The sequence below is a fragment of the Seriola aureovittata genome, chromosome 12 (genome assembly GCF_021018895.1).
Source record: "Seriola aureovittata isolate HTS-2021-v1 ecotype China chromosome 12, ASM2101889v1, whole genome shotgun sequence".
NCBI lineage: Eukaryota > Metazoa > Chordata > Actinopteri > Carangiformes > Carangidae > Seriola > Seriola aureovittata.
This window is the reverse complement of record NC_079375.1, coordinates 13,496,667-13,515,593: the sequence shown is the minus strand read 5'-3', so window position 1 is coordinate 13,515,593 and position 18,927 is coordinate 13,496,667. Positions and strand designations below refer to the sequence as shown.

The window sequence follows — 18,927 nt, the reverse complement described above, 5'->3', positions numbered from 1 at the left end:
AACTGTTATTTTAAGAGCCATAAACTAAGGTGTGAGAAATGAAATTTTAGAGAGTGGAACTAAGAGGTAAAACTGCCCATAAAAAGTTATATTTGTTACCCGTGTAGGGGGTGCAGTGCAGGGGGACGAGGTGTAAATATTGTGTTTCAGGTTGGTAATTCTCATGTTGCTCACTGACAGCCACAATCCTCCACCCCCCCACCCCCCCATACACTACTTGTTTTATGTGTTGGTAGACAAAAATGTTTACGTTTTTATTAACTTTCACAGCCATACCCTTGTGATATTTTATACATCAATATTGTCTTTATTACAAAATATTCAATAACCCAACTTTACACTGTACAAGATACAACATAGTTTACAGCTTTTGGCTATTTACAAAAAGTATGATCTGCATATCAAAGTGAATATATCTAAAAAGGCAGGTTGCAATCACTGTAAGCTTATTGAGTAAGGCAAAAAACTTGAAACATGATGTTATTTACACATTTGCAGATCAAGTAAAAGTTTTAAACGCTGATAGAGTTGACATCTGAAGATATCTGAAGCGCCTCACATTTCTGAGACTGTATCTGAGAGACGTGCTAAAGCTCATAGTTTCTGAGGAAAACTCAAAATGTAGCTTCATTACAGCGGTAAAATTCTGGGGTACAGTAACGTAGTCAGACACTGCACCAAGATAATACATGAATGTACATGTATCATTTGCAGAGGCTGTGAGTAAAGGACTGGGCTGTGCATTTGTAGAGGTTGTGTGCTTGTTGCATGTGCTTAAGTCATGGATGTGCTCTCCTCTGTGTGGATAAATGCATTCCTCGACTCCCTCGGGTGTCTACACGTATGTTTGCACCATACATAGATGTGTATTGGTCCTCTAAGTGATTTATTTGTCATTAATACTTTGTGATTGGTCCAGTTTTGGCATCAACTAGTTTCCATGGCAGCACACACACTCCGTACTAGTAGAACTGCTCTTTAGGTTTCCACACCTTCCTCTGCTCCCTTCATTGCCTTTACTGCCTCTTCAGACTCAGAGACACCAGTGTCTGTGTGTATACTTAACACATGTCGCATTACATTAAACCATTGTGAATCGGGGCAGCATATGAACATTCAGGAAACCTTATTTTGGGTTAAAAAAAAAGACACTTTAAGTCTACTGATGTCTGAAAAACTAACATGTGCCAAATATATCCAACCTACTGCCACATCCTTTCTCTTCTCTTGTATGGTGAGGCAATAAAAGCGGTAAAACTAAAGATCTATGGAAAGCTCAATACTTTGGTTTCTTTCAACAGGAGTTACTATGGCTGTCAACTCTTAAAAAAGTCATGCACTATTAACTGTAAATATGTCTCAGAAAAAGCCTATTCCATCCAGTGAGCTCCGAGTGTAAAAAAAAAACCAAAACAAAAAAATTGTGCTGTTTCGTTACGATTCAGAGTTAACCACACATGCATACACACTCACAAGTACACACATGCATGCTTACATACACCAAAAAAAAGAAAAGAAAAAAGAAACAACACCATTTTACACTGTAAATAATACAATGTATCCTTGGCATAATCAGAAAGACAGTGCAAAAGCAATAGCATGATCAGTCTTTTTCTGGATATCAATGCACATATCCCCTGCACACGGAATATGTAGTACATATAAAATGAAGATGCACATTATAATACCTGGATCTGAGGGAACCCAGAAACACCACAAATCTAATTATCTGGTATAGAGATGTTAAAAGAGGATCTGAGATTCCGGGTATCGTTCTTCTTCACTCCGTGTTTGTCTTAGAAATCCCTCAAAGCGAGTATGATTGTCCACATCACCCTGCCATTTCTCCGGAAGTTCATATCCTGAATGAGCATGTTCTGGGTTTGGCCAGTAGCTCATGATTTATAGGAAATACCTGGACAGCCCTGTCTTCTCTAGGCCTCCAACCAGGATTTTCTTTCCTTTTTTCAGGTTAATAGTCCTGTCTTTCTCTCTACACTGCAACATCCGCAACAGCTGCCACAGCCTCAATCTCAATCTCTGTCACCTGTAAGTCCTCCTCCTCGTCCTCCTCACCCACTGCGGGCACGCAGGACGAGGGCAGGCATGTAGCTTGGCTGTTGCTGCTGTTGGCAGTGTTCATCTGAACAGTGCTGCCCAACAGGCTGGCGGCAGAGGAGACGCTGCCCAGGTTGGTCGGGACGCTCGTCTTCCCACAGGAGTGGATCCGACGAGCCAAGCTGGCGGAACGCATGACTGAAGAAGTGATTACGGTGCCCACGCCCTGAACCTTCCCTTCCAGGAAGTACGTCAGCATCTCACCTTTACCCTTAACGCTGACTTTGCCACGGCACACCAGGTCATAGTTGGTATTCAGCAGGCGATAGACCTCTTCAGTTACCTAAATAATAGAAAAAGGGAAATACAGTTTTTATGCCAAGCCAGGCTATAAAACTATGTCATGACTCCAGCTCTGTATTTAATACATAGACATGAAATTGATATTGATTTTCTCTCCTCAGAAAGAAAGTAAGTGAATTTCCGCAACTGTAACTTTAATTGTGATATCTTGTGGGTATTTCTTGCATTTAAATTGGGTGGGTAGGTGTGTGGATGGATGGATGGGTGGATGGATAGATGGATAGATAGATAGATTGTAATTTAGGGCGCTTTGGGTACCTGTATCTTTCCAGGCACTCCAGTGCTGTCCATCCGACTGGCCACATTGACTGTGTTCCCCCAGATGTCATACTGCGGTCGCCGCGCACCAATCACCCCTGCAACCACTGGACCAATGTTGATACCTGTGCAAATACGTCGAAATGTTAAACGAACACAAAACTATTTCAAACTGAGCATTTTGATTTATTGTGTAATTATTTTAAATACGTTTAATTACACGTACCCACTCTCAGGACAAACTCATTGTATGACTGATAGTTGATTTCATCCAAAACGTCAAACATCTCAATGGCGTAGTCTGCTATTGTGCTAAGATGGTCGTAAACAGATTTTTTGGCCTAAAGAGCGGAAGCGCATTGATCAGTTAGTATCTATTCTCTTCATCAAAATGTCCCGCATCCATTAACGTGCAAACGGAAACACACACAGAAACACAAAATGACATGCCACCTTGGTACCAATGGTGGGGACAAGGCCCACAGCTGCCATGTATGTACTGCCAATGGTTTTGATTTTCTCTATGTCTTTGTAGCACTCCTTATCCATGAGCTGCAAAACATAGATTCAAATAAACACACAAAGCTACAATGCAAACCAAACTGAATGTCCCAGAAAAGAGAAATCCAGCATTTTACCTCGTCAAAGTCAGCAATGATCTCATTCAGGAGTCTGAGGCACTCCACTCCCATGTTGTTCCCGTCCAGCTCGATGTAGAAGTCATTGAAGTTTGGGATAGAGGCAAACAGGACACCTACTTGTGCATAGGACTGATAGTACAGATCCTAATAGAAAAAAAAGAAAGAATACAGTGTGGAAGTATAATATATCTCCTCTTATGTTTTCTAATGTTCTTTTTTTTTTGTTTTCTGCCTTTTTAATCTACCTGTTTTTCTGTCTGTCTGCCTGCCTGTCTATTAGCGAGGCTCACCATGTTCCTGGGGTTTGACATAAGGAAGTGTTGAGCCACGTGTGCGGGCAGAAGGTTGAAGAGAATCCTCCTGTTGTCCAGCTTGACTTTCTCCATGCCATCCCTTTCCTCCTCCGCCTGAAAGCACATAACCACACAGAAAATATACAGAGGCGGCCATTAGGACTGTAGCTTGTTCCACATTCTCACCACACGGGGTCACTAAAAAACCTTACGAGCCTCGCAACATGGACTTATGGCATAGTTGGATTTTCAATAGACTTGGGTATTTCAATTTTTGCCTCAACATTTTAAGCCCATTATGCAAAATAGTCCCTTTCTTACACTTCTGATGTCAAATAAAACCAAGCACCCTTGTTTTTGCCAAAGAACAGACAGTCAGTAGCCTATAAATACAAATCCTCCATACATAACCCAATAGTTCATATACAGTATATACTGTATATATGTAGATATAAGCTGTAATAGCAGCATTTCTACAGTACACTTCTATTAAAACTTACATTACGATAATGACATTTGAGCCTCTCTCAAATACACAGACACATAGATACACACACTTCCTGACCTGCACAGCCCATAGGAAGTCCAGGCGTAGTTTGAGGTCGAGTTGCCTGGAGTGGAGGGCCAGGGCACTGACAAAGAGCAACAAAGACAGGATGGGCTCATAGCCCCTGATGTGGAAGGACCCCCCACTGTGGAAGAGACCGACACACAAGTCAGCACTGCACTGGACCACACAGAAGACTACACAGGCGGGTAGAATGGACCCCCCACAGTGTCAAGAGAGATCACGAGTAAAATTTTACTTGTAAAATTATGAAAACAATGATTTTTTGAAGGGCCAACATGAAAACAAAACATTAAATGAAACTTATGAATTAAAAAGCTTAAATGTGCTAGGCCATACAATATTATATCATTTACTGTTGCATTAACTGTATTTGAACAATATTAGCTTTTCAAAAGAGATCTTTTATCTTAATAACCTCAGTAAATTCAACATAATCATTTTTCAGGGGCACATTTATGATCTGGGCTCAAACAAAATTGGCCAGGCCCCTCGGTACTGGGTTGAAACAGCTTACGCGCTCCCATCATCCCAGCCCACATTGTCCTGTCAGGCCTCTGATTTGGAACTAATGAGCACATGTGCTGCTTCAAAGGGTGGAAAATGAAAGAGTGTGTGGGCTGAAGACAAGCAAAGACTCCTCCACACACACACACACACACACACACACACACACACACACAACACACACACACACACACACACACACACATACACGCGCGCACGTGCGCACGCACACACACCTACATCTCAGCACATGTACAGTAAATGCTCTTCTAAACTCCTGGTTATCTGTTCAGTTGATGCATCAAACAAAAGCAAAGCCGCTGCTTGACATTCACAGCCGATCGCTGCCTCTGATCCTTGAATGATGCACAATGATAACTGGATCTCACTTTGAGCTCTGATGGGATGTGTGTGTCATGTAACTTCAGGAAATGACAGACATAAAAAAGTGCAAACAAGCCAAAGTGTTTTGCGTGATTGTGTATGTGTGTGTGTCTGGTGTTGGCGGTCGTGTTGTGTTGTGAACCTCACCCTTCAGTCTTGCGAAAGCCGCTGAGCTCCAACACGGTGACATACAGCACCCCCAGAAGGAGCATTAGCGCCATCTTCGGCAGCCAGGATATCCGCAGGAAAAGTGCCAGGGTGAGGGTGCCCACCACACAGGAAAGAAAGGCATAGCGGGCACCATCACAAGGCAGCTCCGCCATGGTGTGGTTGGCGCCGCTGTCCACATCAATGATGACGATGGAGCTGTTGGTGTTGGCACTACCCCACAACCAGGGCATACAGCCCACCTGTCAGAGACAAACAGGAAGATACATGAGCATATAGATGGTAGGATATTAAAGTAGGGAATACCCTTTTTAAACCAAAAGGAAATTACAAGTACAGTCAAAATATGGCGACATTTTTCTCACTGGTCGGCCAGTAAGGTGGCGGATGACATTTTTATTGTTTCCTTTCCCACTTACCACACAGGCCTGGGCCACAGCGTAGATTAAGAGCACTATGAGAATACAGAGAGCAGTGCGAATCTGAATGGTCAGGCACCCTGGAAAACACTGAGAGACAAGACAAGGAAAATATAGATAAAGGTGACAGACAGCATGAGGGAAACACTAAATGAACTTTAAAAAGAAAAGAAATATTTACATTGCACATATATATTACTATATATGTTCATACAAGGCAAGATTACAATAGGACAAAGTGTTAATAGCTGTAAGAACAGTATGAATAAAAAAGGCTTGAATGATTGTGCAAACTGATGTGCAGACAGAGAGTGGCAGCATGAGGGAAGTAAAGTGAGTCAAGAACAGAGATAAAAAGAGAGGGAGAACATGAACCTATAAAAGACATAAAGTGTAAAAAATTTTCCAACGCATGTGGTCAGGAGCTTTGAGGACGACCATCAACCTCAACAAAAGCTGAAATTAATAGACCAGCCATCTGAGTTTAAATACCATACTGGGGCTTAGAAAGTAATCTTGAAGCCAATGAATATTGAATTGTTATTACAAGGCTTTATAAAAATACATTTGAATATATGGCTTTGGTCAGCAAAAACATAAAATGAATAAAGTTAAACTTGCCAGCTCTGTCAGTAGTAAAAGTTGATGCAGGGATAAAAAGTGAATGGCATTTACTCAAGGTGAGGATAAGAGTGCATCTTTATTTACCTGTACTCTAGTGATATGCAGGTACATGATACAAGCTACTAGGAAACAGATGCAGAAGACGAGAAGGACTAGTATCACTGTGCCCCTGAGTGGAAAAACAGGAGAGAGGAAGATGGCGGGGTTAGTTAGAAAGTCAAGGATCTGAGTAACTGAAAGAGTCAATTAAAGAGGTAAGTGGAGAGAGCGAAAGCAATAGAGAGAGGAAGGGACAACAATAGAATCAGTTGTACATACTGTGGTATGATGAGAAGATAGACAAGGCCAAACAAGGCAGCTAGGATCAGAGAGAGGACCACTGCGCTGGTGAAGTACTCATCAGGAACCTGGTGGTACTATGTGATGCCAGAGACCAGATAAGAGTGAGCAATGAAACAATACACAACAGTGTTCATTCAGAGGCTTCATCCGAAACATCTCACTGCACAGATACAGCACATGTAGTGTCTGAAGTCCCTCACCCTTTGCTCGCGCTCAGAGCACTTATACATGAGTGTGAGGACGTTGAGGTCTGCCGTGTCTGACTCAGTCTGGCGGGCCTCGATCAACCGACCGATGTAGCGGTTGACCCGGGTTCTGGGGCTGCTCTGGATCAGGTTAGCCTGGTTAGCGTTGGAACGATTCCTCAGCTTCTGTGGAGCCGTCCGCATGGCTCTCCGCTGGTGGGATGAAAGAGCAATTTTCACTGAAAACGTAGAACTTGAAAAACAGTAGTGTGATAAATAGGCTGCCATGCAGCGCACTGTGTTCTCTGCACTACTGGAGTATTATCATATTAGGAACAAGGGTGAATAAGCGTCAACAATAAACACAAACAGCTGATTATACTTTCAAAGTAGGACATCGCCCTCACACTTAACTTCATTACTGAATGCACCCCGCTGTGTCTAAGTGTCTTCAGCAGCCGAAGTGAGCAGTTTTGCAAAACAGTGGGCATTGGAGCAAAGCCAGAGAGTTAACATGGCAGTATAGATGTTTGTGTGTATACAATGTGTGTGTGTGTGTGTGCGTGTGTGTGTGTGTGTGTGTGTGTGTGTGTGTGTGCAGGAGGGTGTGGGTACATGTAAGTGAGCATGCTGGATGAATTGTGTAGCTCAGCGGCCCAGTAGGGAGGCAAAGGGTGAGCAAGGATCACCAGACTGTTCATGAGTTCATGACATGACATGAACATGTACAGCTCACTGACTTCCTTGATTTCTTCCTTTTCTTTACTTTCTTCCTTCCTCCTTTCCCTCCTCCATATGTCCTGCTCTTTTCCCCCTGCTTCCATATATTCATTCTTTCATTTGTCCATGCTTCCTTCCTTCCTCCTTCAGTCCATACTTCTTTATATTCTTACTCCCTTCTTTCCTTCCCTCCTTCAGTATAGTCTTCCTTACCTCCTTCTCTGGTTCTGTATATTCTTCTTTTCTTCCTTCCTTTTTTTCCTTCCTTAACTCCATATATTATTTATTACTTCCTTCCCTTCTTCTGTAAATTTTTCTTTACTACCTTCACTGCTTCTATATATTCTTCTTTATATCCTACCTTTGTTCCCTGCTTCTATATATTCCTCCTTAATTCCTTCTTTCCATTCTTGCTTTAGTCTATTCTTCTTTACTGCCTTCTTCACTTCCCTGCTCCATCTTTTCTTCCTCACTTCTTTGCCTGTTTCGGTTTCCTCTTCCCTCCTTCCATCCAGACTTTCTTCCTTCTCTTTCTCCCCATTTCCATCCTTTATTTCGCTGTGCCTCCCTCACATTCTGGTTTCGTGTTATTCATAAGGCAGTAACACAGTGGCCTGCAGATAATGACTTCTCCCTGCGTTCTATATTGTGGTCAACGTAGCACAGGACACATCACGCAGACGATATGTCTGCTGCACCAAAAATCCTATTCATTCATCCTCTGTCCCTCATATTGCTCCCCAGTCGTGCCTTGAATGCATATGTCATTTCACACAGCTGAAGAGTTTGTGGTCTGAATGTGAAATTACCATTCAGTGGAAGGTGTATGCATGACTTAACCTGTCACCCCTTTTTCCTTTTTCCATTTTTCTGTTTTATACTAATCTGCCTTCTGTCTATGCAGTGAGGATGTTGTCATTACTGGTAATGCAGGTATAAGTGGAGACACAAACATGTAGTGTGAGGGAAAGATCTACTGGATGCAGCAACTGAGGGCAACATAATAAAAGCTGGAAGATGATGCTAAATTAAGTTTTCAAAATTTCAACCAATCAGCTCTTGACATACATGTAACACACTCTTGATCTATTCAAAACTGGGTGTGCCTCACACAGACACAGACAGAGACACACACACAGACACAGACACACACACAGACACACACACACACACACACACACACACACACACTGTATTACTATACCTGTGAGGACATTGTTTTTGACATAAATCAATTCCCCAGATGTTTGCCCTGACCTTCACCATATACATGTCTTACCAACCCTGATCTTAGTCTTAACTCTCATATAAGTGATTAACATATGTGAAGATGTGAGCCTGTTTTCATGTCCCCACAATGTAATGAATACACACACATGCAGACACACACACACACACACACACACACACACACACACACACACACACACACACACACACACACACACACACACACACACACACACACACACAGACGTACACACACACACACACACACACACACACAGACGTACACACACAGACGTACAAAAAACTGCAAATCTGGATTAAAACAGCTGGTGCAAGAACTGTACAGATGCCAGGCCACAGGATTTCTTTCCAGGCACACAAGGTCAAATAAGCTCTTTGACATTTAGCCAGATTGCCGGAGTCGCTGACAGTATATGCGAAGGGAATGGTATGTTGGTCTCTGGCAGGAGAAACATGCTGAGGTCATTATAGCTGATAGGATCGTGCACTCCGAACACATCTCACCATCTTCCATACCTTCTTATGATGTAGTCTACATCCTGTGAAAGCCATATATTTATTTACTGACAGTTGCAAAACAAGTTTTTGAATTACTGGGAATCCTGAATTGTGTTCTCCTAAACTGTGGTTAGCTAATACAGCTAATTCATAACACATAGATAAACAATATCTTATGTAACACATAACATGCAAAAACACACTTAAGATGGCTGTACTGTTTCTGCTAGGAAGAGGCATAACAGCTATGGACAGAGGAGCTTTTCTTGCACAGCCTAATATCTACTGTATGTCCACAAGTTCATATTAAGAAAGCCACTGAACCAGACCAGGACAACACATTATTACTCCTCGAATGTTTGCCAAAGATGCCTTGGATGTTCTCAGTTGAAACAATGTTCTGTGGAGCTTAAGCTCATGTCTTAAGCTCATAAAAATTTGCATTGTGGAACGGTCGAGTCAGAGTCCTGATGTTAAGCTCACTGACATGTTGTGGCATGACCTGAAGTCAAGGCATCTAAAGATAAATAAAATAATAACTGCCGTACATTTCTACAGAAAGCATTTACCTGAAAGATATTGTTGTAATTTCACCACTAATGTCCATCTTACTTCTACTGTGATGCTTATAGAATACCCTGAATAAACACAATAAATATTTTGTTTTGGTTTAAATAAAGGGATCAGGCCACATTTAGGAGCATACAGAAATTCAGGTAATTCAAACAAACCTGTACTATGTATTGTCCACTATTGTAGGAAACTCTAGACATTCAGACTGTATATTTTCTTTAGTTACTACACAGCACGAACAAACACAGAAAAGTCAACACAGACACTTAGAGTTTATACCTTATCCCCGTCCTCGCAGTTCATGACATTGGAGAAGGGAATCTCAGCCTTGAACATCTTCCTGCAGTGCATAAGTTGCACTAGTAAGTAGCACACAGTTTTGAACTTCATCTTTTTGGCGGGCTTTATATCCGAAAGAATCAGTCCTGGGAATATCTGTCACCAGATAAGAAATGGGAACAAGGATTAAGTCATGATATCCCACACAGTAATATATATATTATGTAAGGGTCTATTACTCATGCACAGGCACTGGACAGTATGCATGTGCACTCATGCTCATGCACACACACGCATGCAATCATTATTATCAGGTTCAGGAATTTAAATAGAAAGTGTTACTGTTCTGCTGTCCTTGTTTCTCTTTCATAAAACTCTTTTTGAAAACGTGATGAAGATCTAGCATATGATAAAGGGTTTCAGGAAATGTATGTGTGTCATTTGTAGTAACGTGTGTTTTATTTGATACACAAAGTTGAGAGTGTGTCCCTAAGCAGCAGCAATTAAAGACACTATAGAAGAGAGAGTAGCAGCCTATCCAACACAGCTTAGTCAGGGCACATCTTTCTCTGAGCCATGCCTTTGATGAAGTCTAACCAGCAGCTCTATTAAGAGGATTAGCAAAGTCTCCCACATATCAAAGAAAAATACACGCAACTGGGATGTTACAGGTTCACATAAGGACCGCATGTAACCTATGTGCAACCCTTATCTTGCATAACATGAAACCTGCTGCAAGAAATAATGATGAGAGGAGAGGGAGAGGAGAGGAGATGAGAGGAGAGGAGAGGAGGAGAAGGAGAAGGAGAAGGAGGAGGAAGAGGAGGCCTGATAGATAGAGAGACAAGACTGAAATTCCCTCTCCAGCTGCTTGTTGCACATCTGTTGTGCGTGTTTATGTGTATGCACTGACACACACACACATATCTCTGTAAGTTTGTCGAACAGTGCAGATTTGAGATGATAGATGCCACAGGCTGTTTTTTTTTTTTCTTCCTCTCTCTTTATAGCCCAGTCCAATCCATTACAGGCTGGAAGTGAGATTAGCTCAACAACAAATGTGTGAGAGCTCCATCATACGATGCTGGATCCTGTAGTCACACTATATTTCTATTTGAAGGATGGTTTTATTGTAGATATTGGTACAGAGGTAAAGACAGGTCAAGATAAGCCTGCTTTGTCAACCTAGCCTACTCTGATTTACCACATGGGTCCATTAATATGGATTAGCATACAACCTGCAGAAGCTTTGCTAATGTGTACAGTACACTGTCTGGGGTATTAAAGGGTTCGGCTTAGTGCAAGGACTAATAGGAAGTCTCATCTTAACATACATCTGACTCACAGCTATTGGTGTCATCTTAATCATTTTCCTTATAGGAATACATGCAGTATCTGGAATATATGTTCCTCAGTACAGAATTACAATACGATACCTTCCGTCGGTGAGATGGCACTATAAAGAAGGTTTCAATTTCATGTTTTTGGAGGAAGGCGTTCCTTTCATGACCGTTTCCAGGCTCCACCTCATAGTCTCCATTTAGGCACTCCAGTGTAGATCTGGTGATGTGGACTTTCCTGTGGCACAGACAGGGCAGGCATAACACACAACACAACTAGTCTCATAGCCAGTGCAGCTGCAGGTGCATTTGGCACAAACAGTTCTGGGCAGCTCATTGGCAGAAGATTCAAGTGTTACAGAAGACAAGGGCTGAAATCCTGCTCATGTGGGTATTTTTACAAATATGAGAATATGTAAAGATTAAGTATTCTTTTCAGTAATTCCATTTAAACTGACATGGAAAGGGTCATCTGGCTTATTGTCAGTTCTGACAAATTTTATTTTTCTTTAAACAAGTAAAAATTGGACTGTATGGTTGAGGCGAGTGCACTTGTTTCCACTGCAGTTTGCCTTGTTTAATGACAGTTACCAGTATTTAAACCACTTGCATCAAGAAGGCAAGGAGGCTATTGAGTCCAAAAAAAGCCTCACTTTACTGCAAAATAAGATTTGAAGAGACAATATTATATCACATGATTTGATTGTTCCATTGATTCTGTGTGATTTTAAATTGGTGATAATTTTTTTTACTGGCAAGACTACCAATCACTTATCCGGAAGCTAGTGGGCATCCAAATAAATAAATAATAAATAATGAAAAAATAAATAAATAAAGAATAAAAGTAGATACGGTATATTTGCAGGGCACCAGAGTCAAAGAAAACTTTTGTCCATAGCTGATGAGGCTCATGTTCATATAAAATGTTTAGTACTGACCCAGGTAGTCCTCCAGCCTCCATCACATTGGCCAGGGTCACATCATTGGACCAAACATCATATTGCCATTTCCTGAGGCCCAGCACTCCACAGAGCACCCGACCTGTATGCAAGCCCACGCGCATGTTTAGGTTGACTTCTGTGGCCTCTGCTACTGACCTGCAGGGGCAGAACATGGGTGTTGGAGTGAGGTCATATCTATATCTATATCTATATCAGATTTACTTTAATCGTTTGCATTTACATACACCAGACAAGCAAAATAAAGCGCAATAGTCAATAAATAAATAATAACTGGAATAAATATTGTTGATAAAAAGGTAATGTACAATAAAATATCTATATATCTATATCTATAGCAAGCACAAATATGAACAAAAAACACAATATGACATTAACAAAGACTAATAAAGACATATACTACTAATAAATTTGAAAAAGTACACCCACAGATAAACATTACATCAGAAACTCCTATTATCATTGTATAATCTTCATGTACTGATTCAGAATCATGTAAAATCTGTGCCTACGAGCACTCTTTGTAAATAGATGTGGCAATCTGTCAGGAAGTGGACAGGGAACACACGCTGTTCAAAAATACTCTAACATACCAAAATAGACTAAAGAACAAAACAGACTGCCAAGCCGATTATTTTTATTTAATCAGTGTTGAGGAAAAAAATCAAATCTTAATTAACAGGCTTCCAGTCGAGTTGTGAAAGTATCTGATTCAGTCATCTGCTGCATCTCATTCTCTCACTGTCTTTTCATCCTTTTTCCAAACTATGCAGGGTATGCAAGGGAAATAAGCACCTTTTTTATCCATTAAAGTGTTTTTCTCTCAGCCAACTGTAGCTCTGCTCCCTCAAATGTTCAGTGTTAGAATTCACTCACAGCACACATGGCTAGTCAGGCTGCAGTTTGCCCTACTTGAAGGAAATCTCTCATCATGGACTCAGTTAAACACTGGGAATTGAATAAAATAAAAGATTACAGTCTCTTCCAGCCTCTACAGTGTCGGTTTGGAAGCACATTCTATTAGACACATAGTGATGATTTCATTCGTTTGCATGTAGAAAAATGGATGTATTTTCAGTACATCAACAAATGTGTCCACTCACGTTATGGTATCAATCATGTCCAGACCCATCTCTACACAGCAGTGGGCGTGGTCAGTCTTGGGTTGGGTCAGTCCAGACACACAGTAGTAGCAATCCCCCAGGATCTTAATCCTGCGACAGTGGTTCTCCTGTCAATCAAAAAGATAGGAGAGGAGAGAGAAAAAAGTGATTCCATGTCTTCCTACATGAATGATGAGCCAATATGAGCCAGTCAGTAATAATATCCATCTTTATCTCCTAATTTCATCAAACACAAACTGGTGATATAGTAGTGATGCCCTCTTAAAGTATGAAAAATGAAAGCTTAGTCATGGCGAGCTAAGTAATTGTTCAAAACATCACAACAGGGTATAAAAATGCAGCATTCCTCCATTTTAATCAAAAAGTCGCAAAAGAGGTGCCTGAGACCGGTGGTGCTGGAGTCAGAAATTCTTACATTTAATTATAGTTTATCCATTACACTGATCCATATCCATCAGTGTAATTTGTAAGTCTAGCTTCAAGCTATCCATTGCTGCACTACCCAAGGTCGATTGGGTTCATGGTGAAGGAGAGATGGCTTTTTAAACTTAGAAAGTTTTTCCTTAAAACTTTCATCATAACACTGTAGTGTGCAGGACATATATTTTGACTTTCAATAACAGGATTCCTATCAGGACAGTCAATATAATACCTTGGAATACAGTGGGTTTCTAATCCATCTGGGCTCTTTGAGACATCAAAAATGGCAAAGGCACAGAGGCAGATCCATTGTCGTAGTAGTGCACGTGTCATATAAAGCTAAAACCCTCTACTATAAAAACCATAATTCAACTCAATGATTCCCTGGTTAAGCCAGATGAATACAACTGTCCCTGTTTATATGTGTAACAGCCATGTCAAATGAGATCTGGTCCACACTTGTATTTTCACAACAACATTTTCCAGTCTTTATGTTAAGATAAGCTCAGCGGGTGCTGGCTGTAGCTTCATATTTGGTGTACAGACATCATCTAACTCTCTGCAAGAAAGTGGAAACATCGAACTGTTGCTTTAAATCTCTGTCTCCCCTTCTCAGAGTGAGGGTATCACAACCGCGCAAATGTTGTCAGAAATGGCAAAGTACTCATAGATGGATGTCCCTGGATCAAATTTGTGTTTTATACGAGCCTGGTTTTCTTGACAGCATAAACATAAGAAAATGCCAATGACATCACCTGCTGTGTGGCCATATACACTGTTGCCCATAAAGTTGGAATCATTTTGTTTTCAGACACAATCCTCTGTTTCTTCCTATTTAAATGTGTCAGTAATAACTTTTGACCAGGTGCAATAATTACATTATGTGTCCCAATTAACCAGGTGAAATGAAATAAATCACATTGTCACAATCATTTAATGGAAAGAGGTAAAAAAATATTTTATTCCAATTTTATGAGCAACAGTACAGTTCAAAGCAGACAGATGGAGGCAATAGAAAGTTGGCTTTTTATCACTGCTGCCACATGGACGTACCCAACCATATCTATAAAGGTTTCCGGCCGTGCATCAGTGAAGGATAAACTAAGAGTGACTCCATGTAGAGGAGATGCCTACGTGGCCAAATAAATCACTAAAGGTACAAATCAGCTGCGGATCTGCACGCGGACGGATATTCGCATTGCATGTTCCTTATCCCATGCAAACTCTTAAGATTCTGAACTTACACCAACATTGAAATGGTTCCCACAATGCAGCGCTAAATCAGCGGGTCAATCTCACTTTGGGGAATAAGGTGAGTCACTCTCTCACTTTTTAGGGACAATAAGCAGTGGCATGAAAAGGCGGCTTACAAATAGGCTATAACCCATTATTAGAGGATATGAGCAACAGACATTCATTTTACCAGGGAGACCGGGTTACCGTGGACGCCTTCTCATAACCCTTTATTGTTTCCATGGAGGTAATGGGATCGCTGCCCATGCGTGTGAAGAGCACAAAAGACTCATAATTATGCACATCGGTGGGCACAAGACAAGACGGATGCTCTATTTTTAACAAGCGAGCCATGTGAGTTTCAGAAAACAGTGAAAGCTTCGGGCTTGTCAGCTGGTGGCAAACTATCCGCTACAACTATCGTGTAGCTTTACATGCTGTGGTCATGCTTTCTGAGTGCTCAGTGACATGGAGACACGTGTGCTGTTCATGTAAAATGTATTCTTAGGCACAAAGGTGCAAAGGGAAGAGCACTACCAGTACTAGCAGTTTGGCAAAGACTGATGTTTTCTGCTAAAATATTGTCCTGAATATTGAATTCAAAATTGAAATAGTAACTATTGATCTCAGATGAGATACAATAATTATGTGTAATATCATGATTACCTATTTCATATCAACTTATGCTGTTTTAACACAACTTTTAATATATTTATAATGCAAAAATATTCATACTTAGAAAATAAATGTCTATATCTCACATACATTAAGGCTACTTAGTTTGCTTTGCAATATGAGGAAACTGCACTATTGGACCTGGCACATATGTCTTATGTATCTTGTGCTGCTAATTTCCCTTTTGGGGATCAAAAAAAGTGTTTTTTAATGTTTTCATAAAATAAAACATTTAAAACTGACTTCATGGTCAATGGAATGAGCCCTGCTAAAATTAACAAAAAAATATCTTTGCGACAAAGTCGTTGTTTTTTTCTGTAAGTGAACACTGAAACACTGGAAATATGGAGCTTCACTCTGAACAGGTCTCAAATTTGGTATCAGGTGAGCTGGATCTGAATATATTCACTTATGCAGCAGCTATTTAAATACTTTGTGATGACACTTAACTGCTGTCCTCTACAAGTGTCATTTTCACTTGATAATAAAAAACTTTTCTTTATTGTAACATAAAGGTCTCTTTGTGGTAACTCGGGTCATAGTGGCGCAGTAACAGATGGTGCTACCAACATTGGCTGAAGCTACAGGAAGCAGGGAAAGCCCTGGTACTTACAGAGTCTCCTACTCTGTACTTTTCCTGTGCTAATCTGCACTGCGAGGGCTTAGGAGCTGATTCAGACCCAAGCAGGATTACCACTGTCATGTGACTGATGCATTGTGGGCAATCTGGGTGGTCAGAAAAGATGGGTACTGTCTGTTAGGGACTATGAAGCAGACCTATTTCAATTTCCATCAGAAATGAAGAGCATTGTTTTGGATAATTTATGTCATGTATTCAGTGAGATCACCATATATATATATATATATATATATATATATATATGTGTGTGTGTGTGTGTGTGTGTATATATTGAGAGCAGAACCATCCAAAGTGTGCTGTAGTTGTATTACCAGGCACCTTACATACAGTAATGTGCTGCATATGCTCGCAGGGATGCAAATTAGCAGACACTTGAGTGCACACAGACAAACAGAGGAAGACAAAAAGGGCGAGACAGAGACAAATACAGGGAAGGGGGAACATTTGGTAAATGATTATGAAGGAAAAAATGAGCCAGCTGAGTGTAGCAGCAGTTAATTTCCTACAAGTCTCCAAAGGAGAGAGCAGCAGTGTTTGATGCACAGACAAAGATCAGCGCTGTGTACACATTATTGATGGGGCTAAAGATTAGGGCCCCCACTCCTGTAACTTTGGGAAGCTGAAAGGACAAAAGACAGAATGTGTGTTTGCCACTGTCTGTCTCTGAACCTGCGCTCTGTCGGCTTGAAAACTGTAGAGCAGCAGAAACCAGCTGAGAATGACTTTTTCTTAATTCTAATTAAACACTGTTTTATGTATTTTGTATCAGGCTATTACATATATTCGACAAAAACTAACATTTTTCCAATCTGCCTTGGCCTGTTGAAGGATTTCACGTCAACATTTCATCAATGTAGGCAGACAGTGATTCATTGCAATGGACCTCTGTTGGGCAAAATCTTTAAGAGTGCCACAATAGTTCCCTCAACACCCCCCTCCTCTGCACTGACTTCTTCCTCTCTCTGCCTGCATGTAAGCGAGCACGCGGTGACTAGGCATTTCCCTTTTTGTCAGCAACTCTCTTATTGAATTAATGTACAATCATTTATGTGCAGCAACAAATTAATAACATATCAACACTTCCTCCACCCACCTCAACCTGGTGGGCAGGAGTGAGCGGGTGTTGGAAATCTGTGAAGTAAATCTATTAATGTAGATATATTTAACAGCTATGACAAATAACAAATGCTCAGTGGCATGTTTTATTTTCATGGATGCAACTGGTTTCTGAACATTTGATCGGAACAGGAAATGGTGTAAAAAAAAAAAAAAGTGAAATAAATTTGGGCAGCTTTTAACACACTTTTGGACACACAAGTAGCCTGCAGTATATGGGTGTGAGAAATAGCGCAAACACACACCCACTGTCTTTTTCTCTGTCTTCTAACATAATTAGTAGTGAGTGATTGTGATACAGTAGATATGACAATGTAACACAATGAAGTGAAAGAATAAGTTCTGAATTTGTGAGGCTCACTGTCATAATATTAATAAACACCTTCCTGTGAGCACTGTAAATAAATGTAGACGCATAGATGCAGCCTTTCCATTAAATCAGTATCTAACTGAGCAAATTCTTATGAACTGTATTGGAGACACCCCCCCCCTCTAAATTATTGGTGTGTGCTTGGAGACTATAAACAGAAAAGGCAAACGTTATGAACTGGGGTTGTGTAGTTTAAAAGACCAGTTCTCTTACCAGTACAGACAGGGTCTAACAAAAGATGCTAGAGATGCATTATGGGAAGGGTAGCATCCAGTCAGGATATCTTATTATATCTATTAGATATCTTAACTCCATGTAAGACCCCCAGGATTGTGGAAGGACACATTACTTTACGGTATGTTCACTGCAATAGCAACTATCACCATGGTTTTTTTGGGGGGGTTTTTTGTTTTGTTTGTTTTGTTTTAATTTAGATTTTTTTCAAGCTGGGTTGTTTGCTTTGGGCTTTGCTCCAGTCCACAGTTTTAGCACACAGGCAATCTGAGGGAAGCTGAAGGACTTGACAGTGATCCCTGCACCTGTTCATGAGACAAACCCAAACAGGGTTATTTGAGTTGTGCTTAAATCCAGACTTTAGTTTCTGGCAGGCAGCTGTCACAGTGTGGGCACTGAACAGTCTTTTCGCTTAGTCTAAAAATAATATAGTTTTTGTTGCTAGCATCTTAACCAGTGGTACTACTTTTGTGCTCTGTTTTTCTTGGCATAAGATTTTGTATTATGTAAACCCGCAGATGTACAAATGATCTATAAGGCCGCTTGAACAGGTTTTTCAAAGTTAACTTCTTTTTTTTCCACTTTCCTTGGGAACATAAATGTTTGTAGTTGTACTGTTTTGGGAACCTTTGAAAGAACTAGTTTCCTCAACAAACAGACATCTAAAAAAAATTGCATCTCAGGT

At 40.7% G+C, this 18,927-nt stretch overlaps 1 protein-coding gene across 2 annotated transcripts in view; it reads right to left on the bottom strand.

Annotated features, from left to right (window-relative positions):
* Nucleotides 1-284: 284 nt before the first annotated feature.
* Nucleotides 285-18,927, bottom strand: part of LOC130179024 (adenylate cyclase type 1-like) — a 39,739-nt gene continuing 21,096 nt past the window's right edge. The window contains exons 5-20 of one of the 2 annotated variants that reach the window (XM_056391730.1): nucleotides 13,534-13,661; nucleotides 12,410-12,568; nucleotides 11,568-11,709; nucleotides 10,132-10,287; nucleotides 6,826-7,023; nucleotides 6,602-6,699; nucleotides 6,368-6,452; nucleotides 5,660-5,749; nucleotides 5,220-5,482; nucleotides 4,179-4,305; nucleotides 3,566-3,727; nucleotides 3,318-3,464; nucleotides 3,133-3,231; nucleotides 2,906-3,020; nucleotides 2,680-2,804; nucleotides 285-2,401 (exon numbers count right to left, since the gene is read on the bottom strand). In XM_056391730.1, the coding sequence (XP_056247705.1) occupies nucleotides 1,994-2,401; nucleotides 2,680-2,804; nucleotides 2,906-3,020; nucleotides 3,133-3,231; nucleotides 3,318-3,464; nucleotides 3,566-3,727; nucleotides 4,179-4,305; nucleotides 5,220-5,482; nucleotides 5,660-5,749; nucleotides 6,368-6,452; nucleotides 6,602-6,699; nucleotides 6,826-7,023; nucleotides 10,132-10,287; nucleotides 11,568-11,709; nucleotides 12,410-12,568; nucleotides 13,534-13,661 (2,502 nt within the window). In that variant the 3' untranslated portion in view covers nucleotides 285-1,993. The remainder of the gene's footprint in view (nucleotides 2,402-2,679; nucleotides 2,805-2,905; nucleotides 3,021-3,132; nucleotides 3,232-3,317; nucleotides 3,465-3,565; nucleotides 3,728-4,178; nucleotides 4,306-5,219; nucleotides 5,483-5,659; nucleotides 5,750-6,367; nucleotides 6,453-6,601; nucleotides 6,700-6,825; nucleotides 7,024-10,131; nucleotides 10,288-11,567; nucleotides 11,710-12,409; nucleotides 12,569-13,533; nucleotides 13,662-18,927) is intronic. The other variant, XM_056391731.1, reaches the window with a different exon arrangement.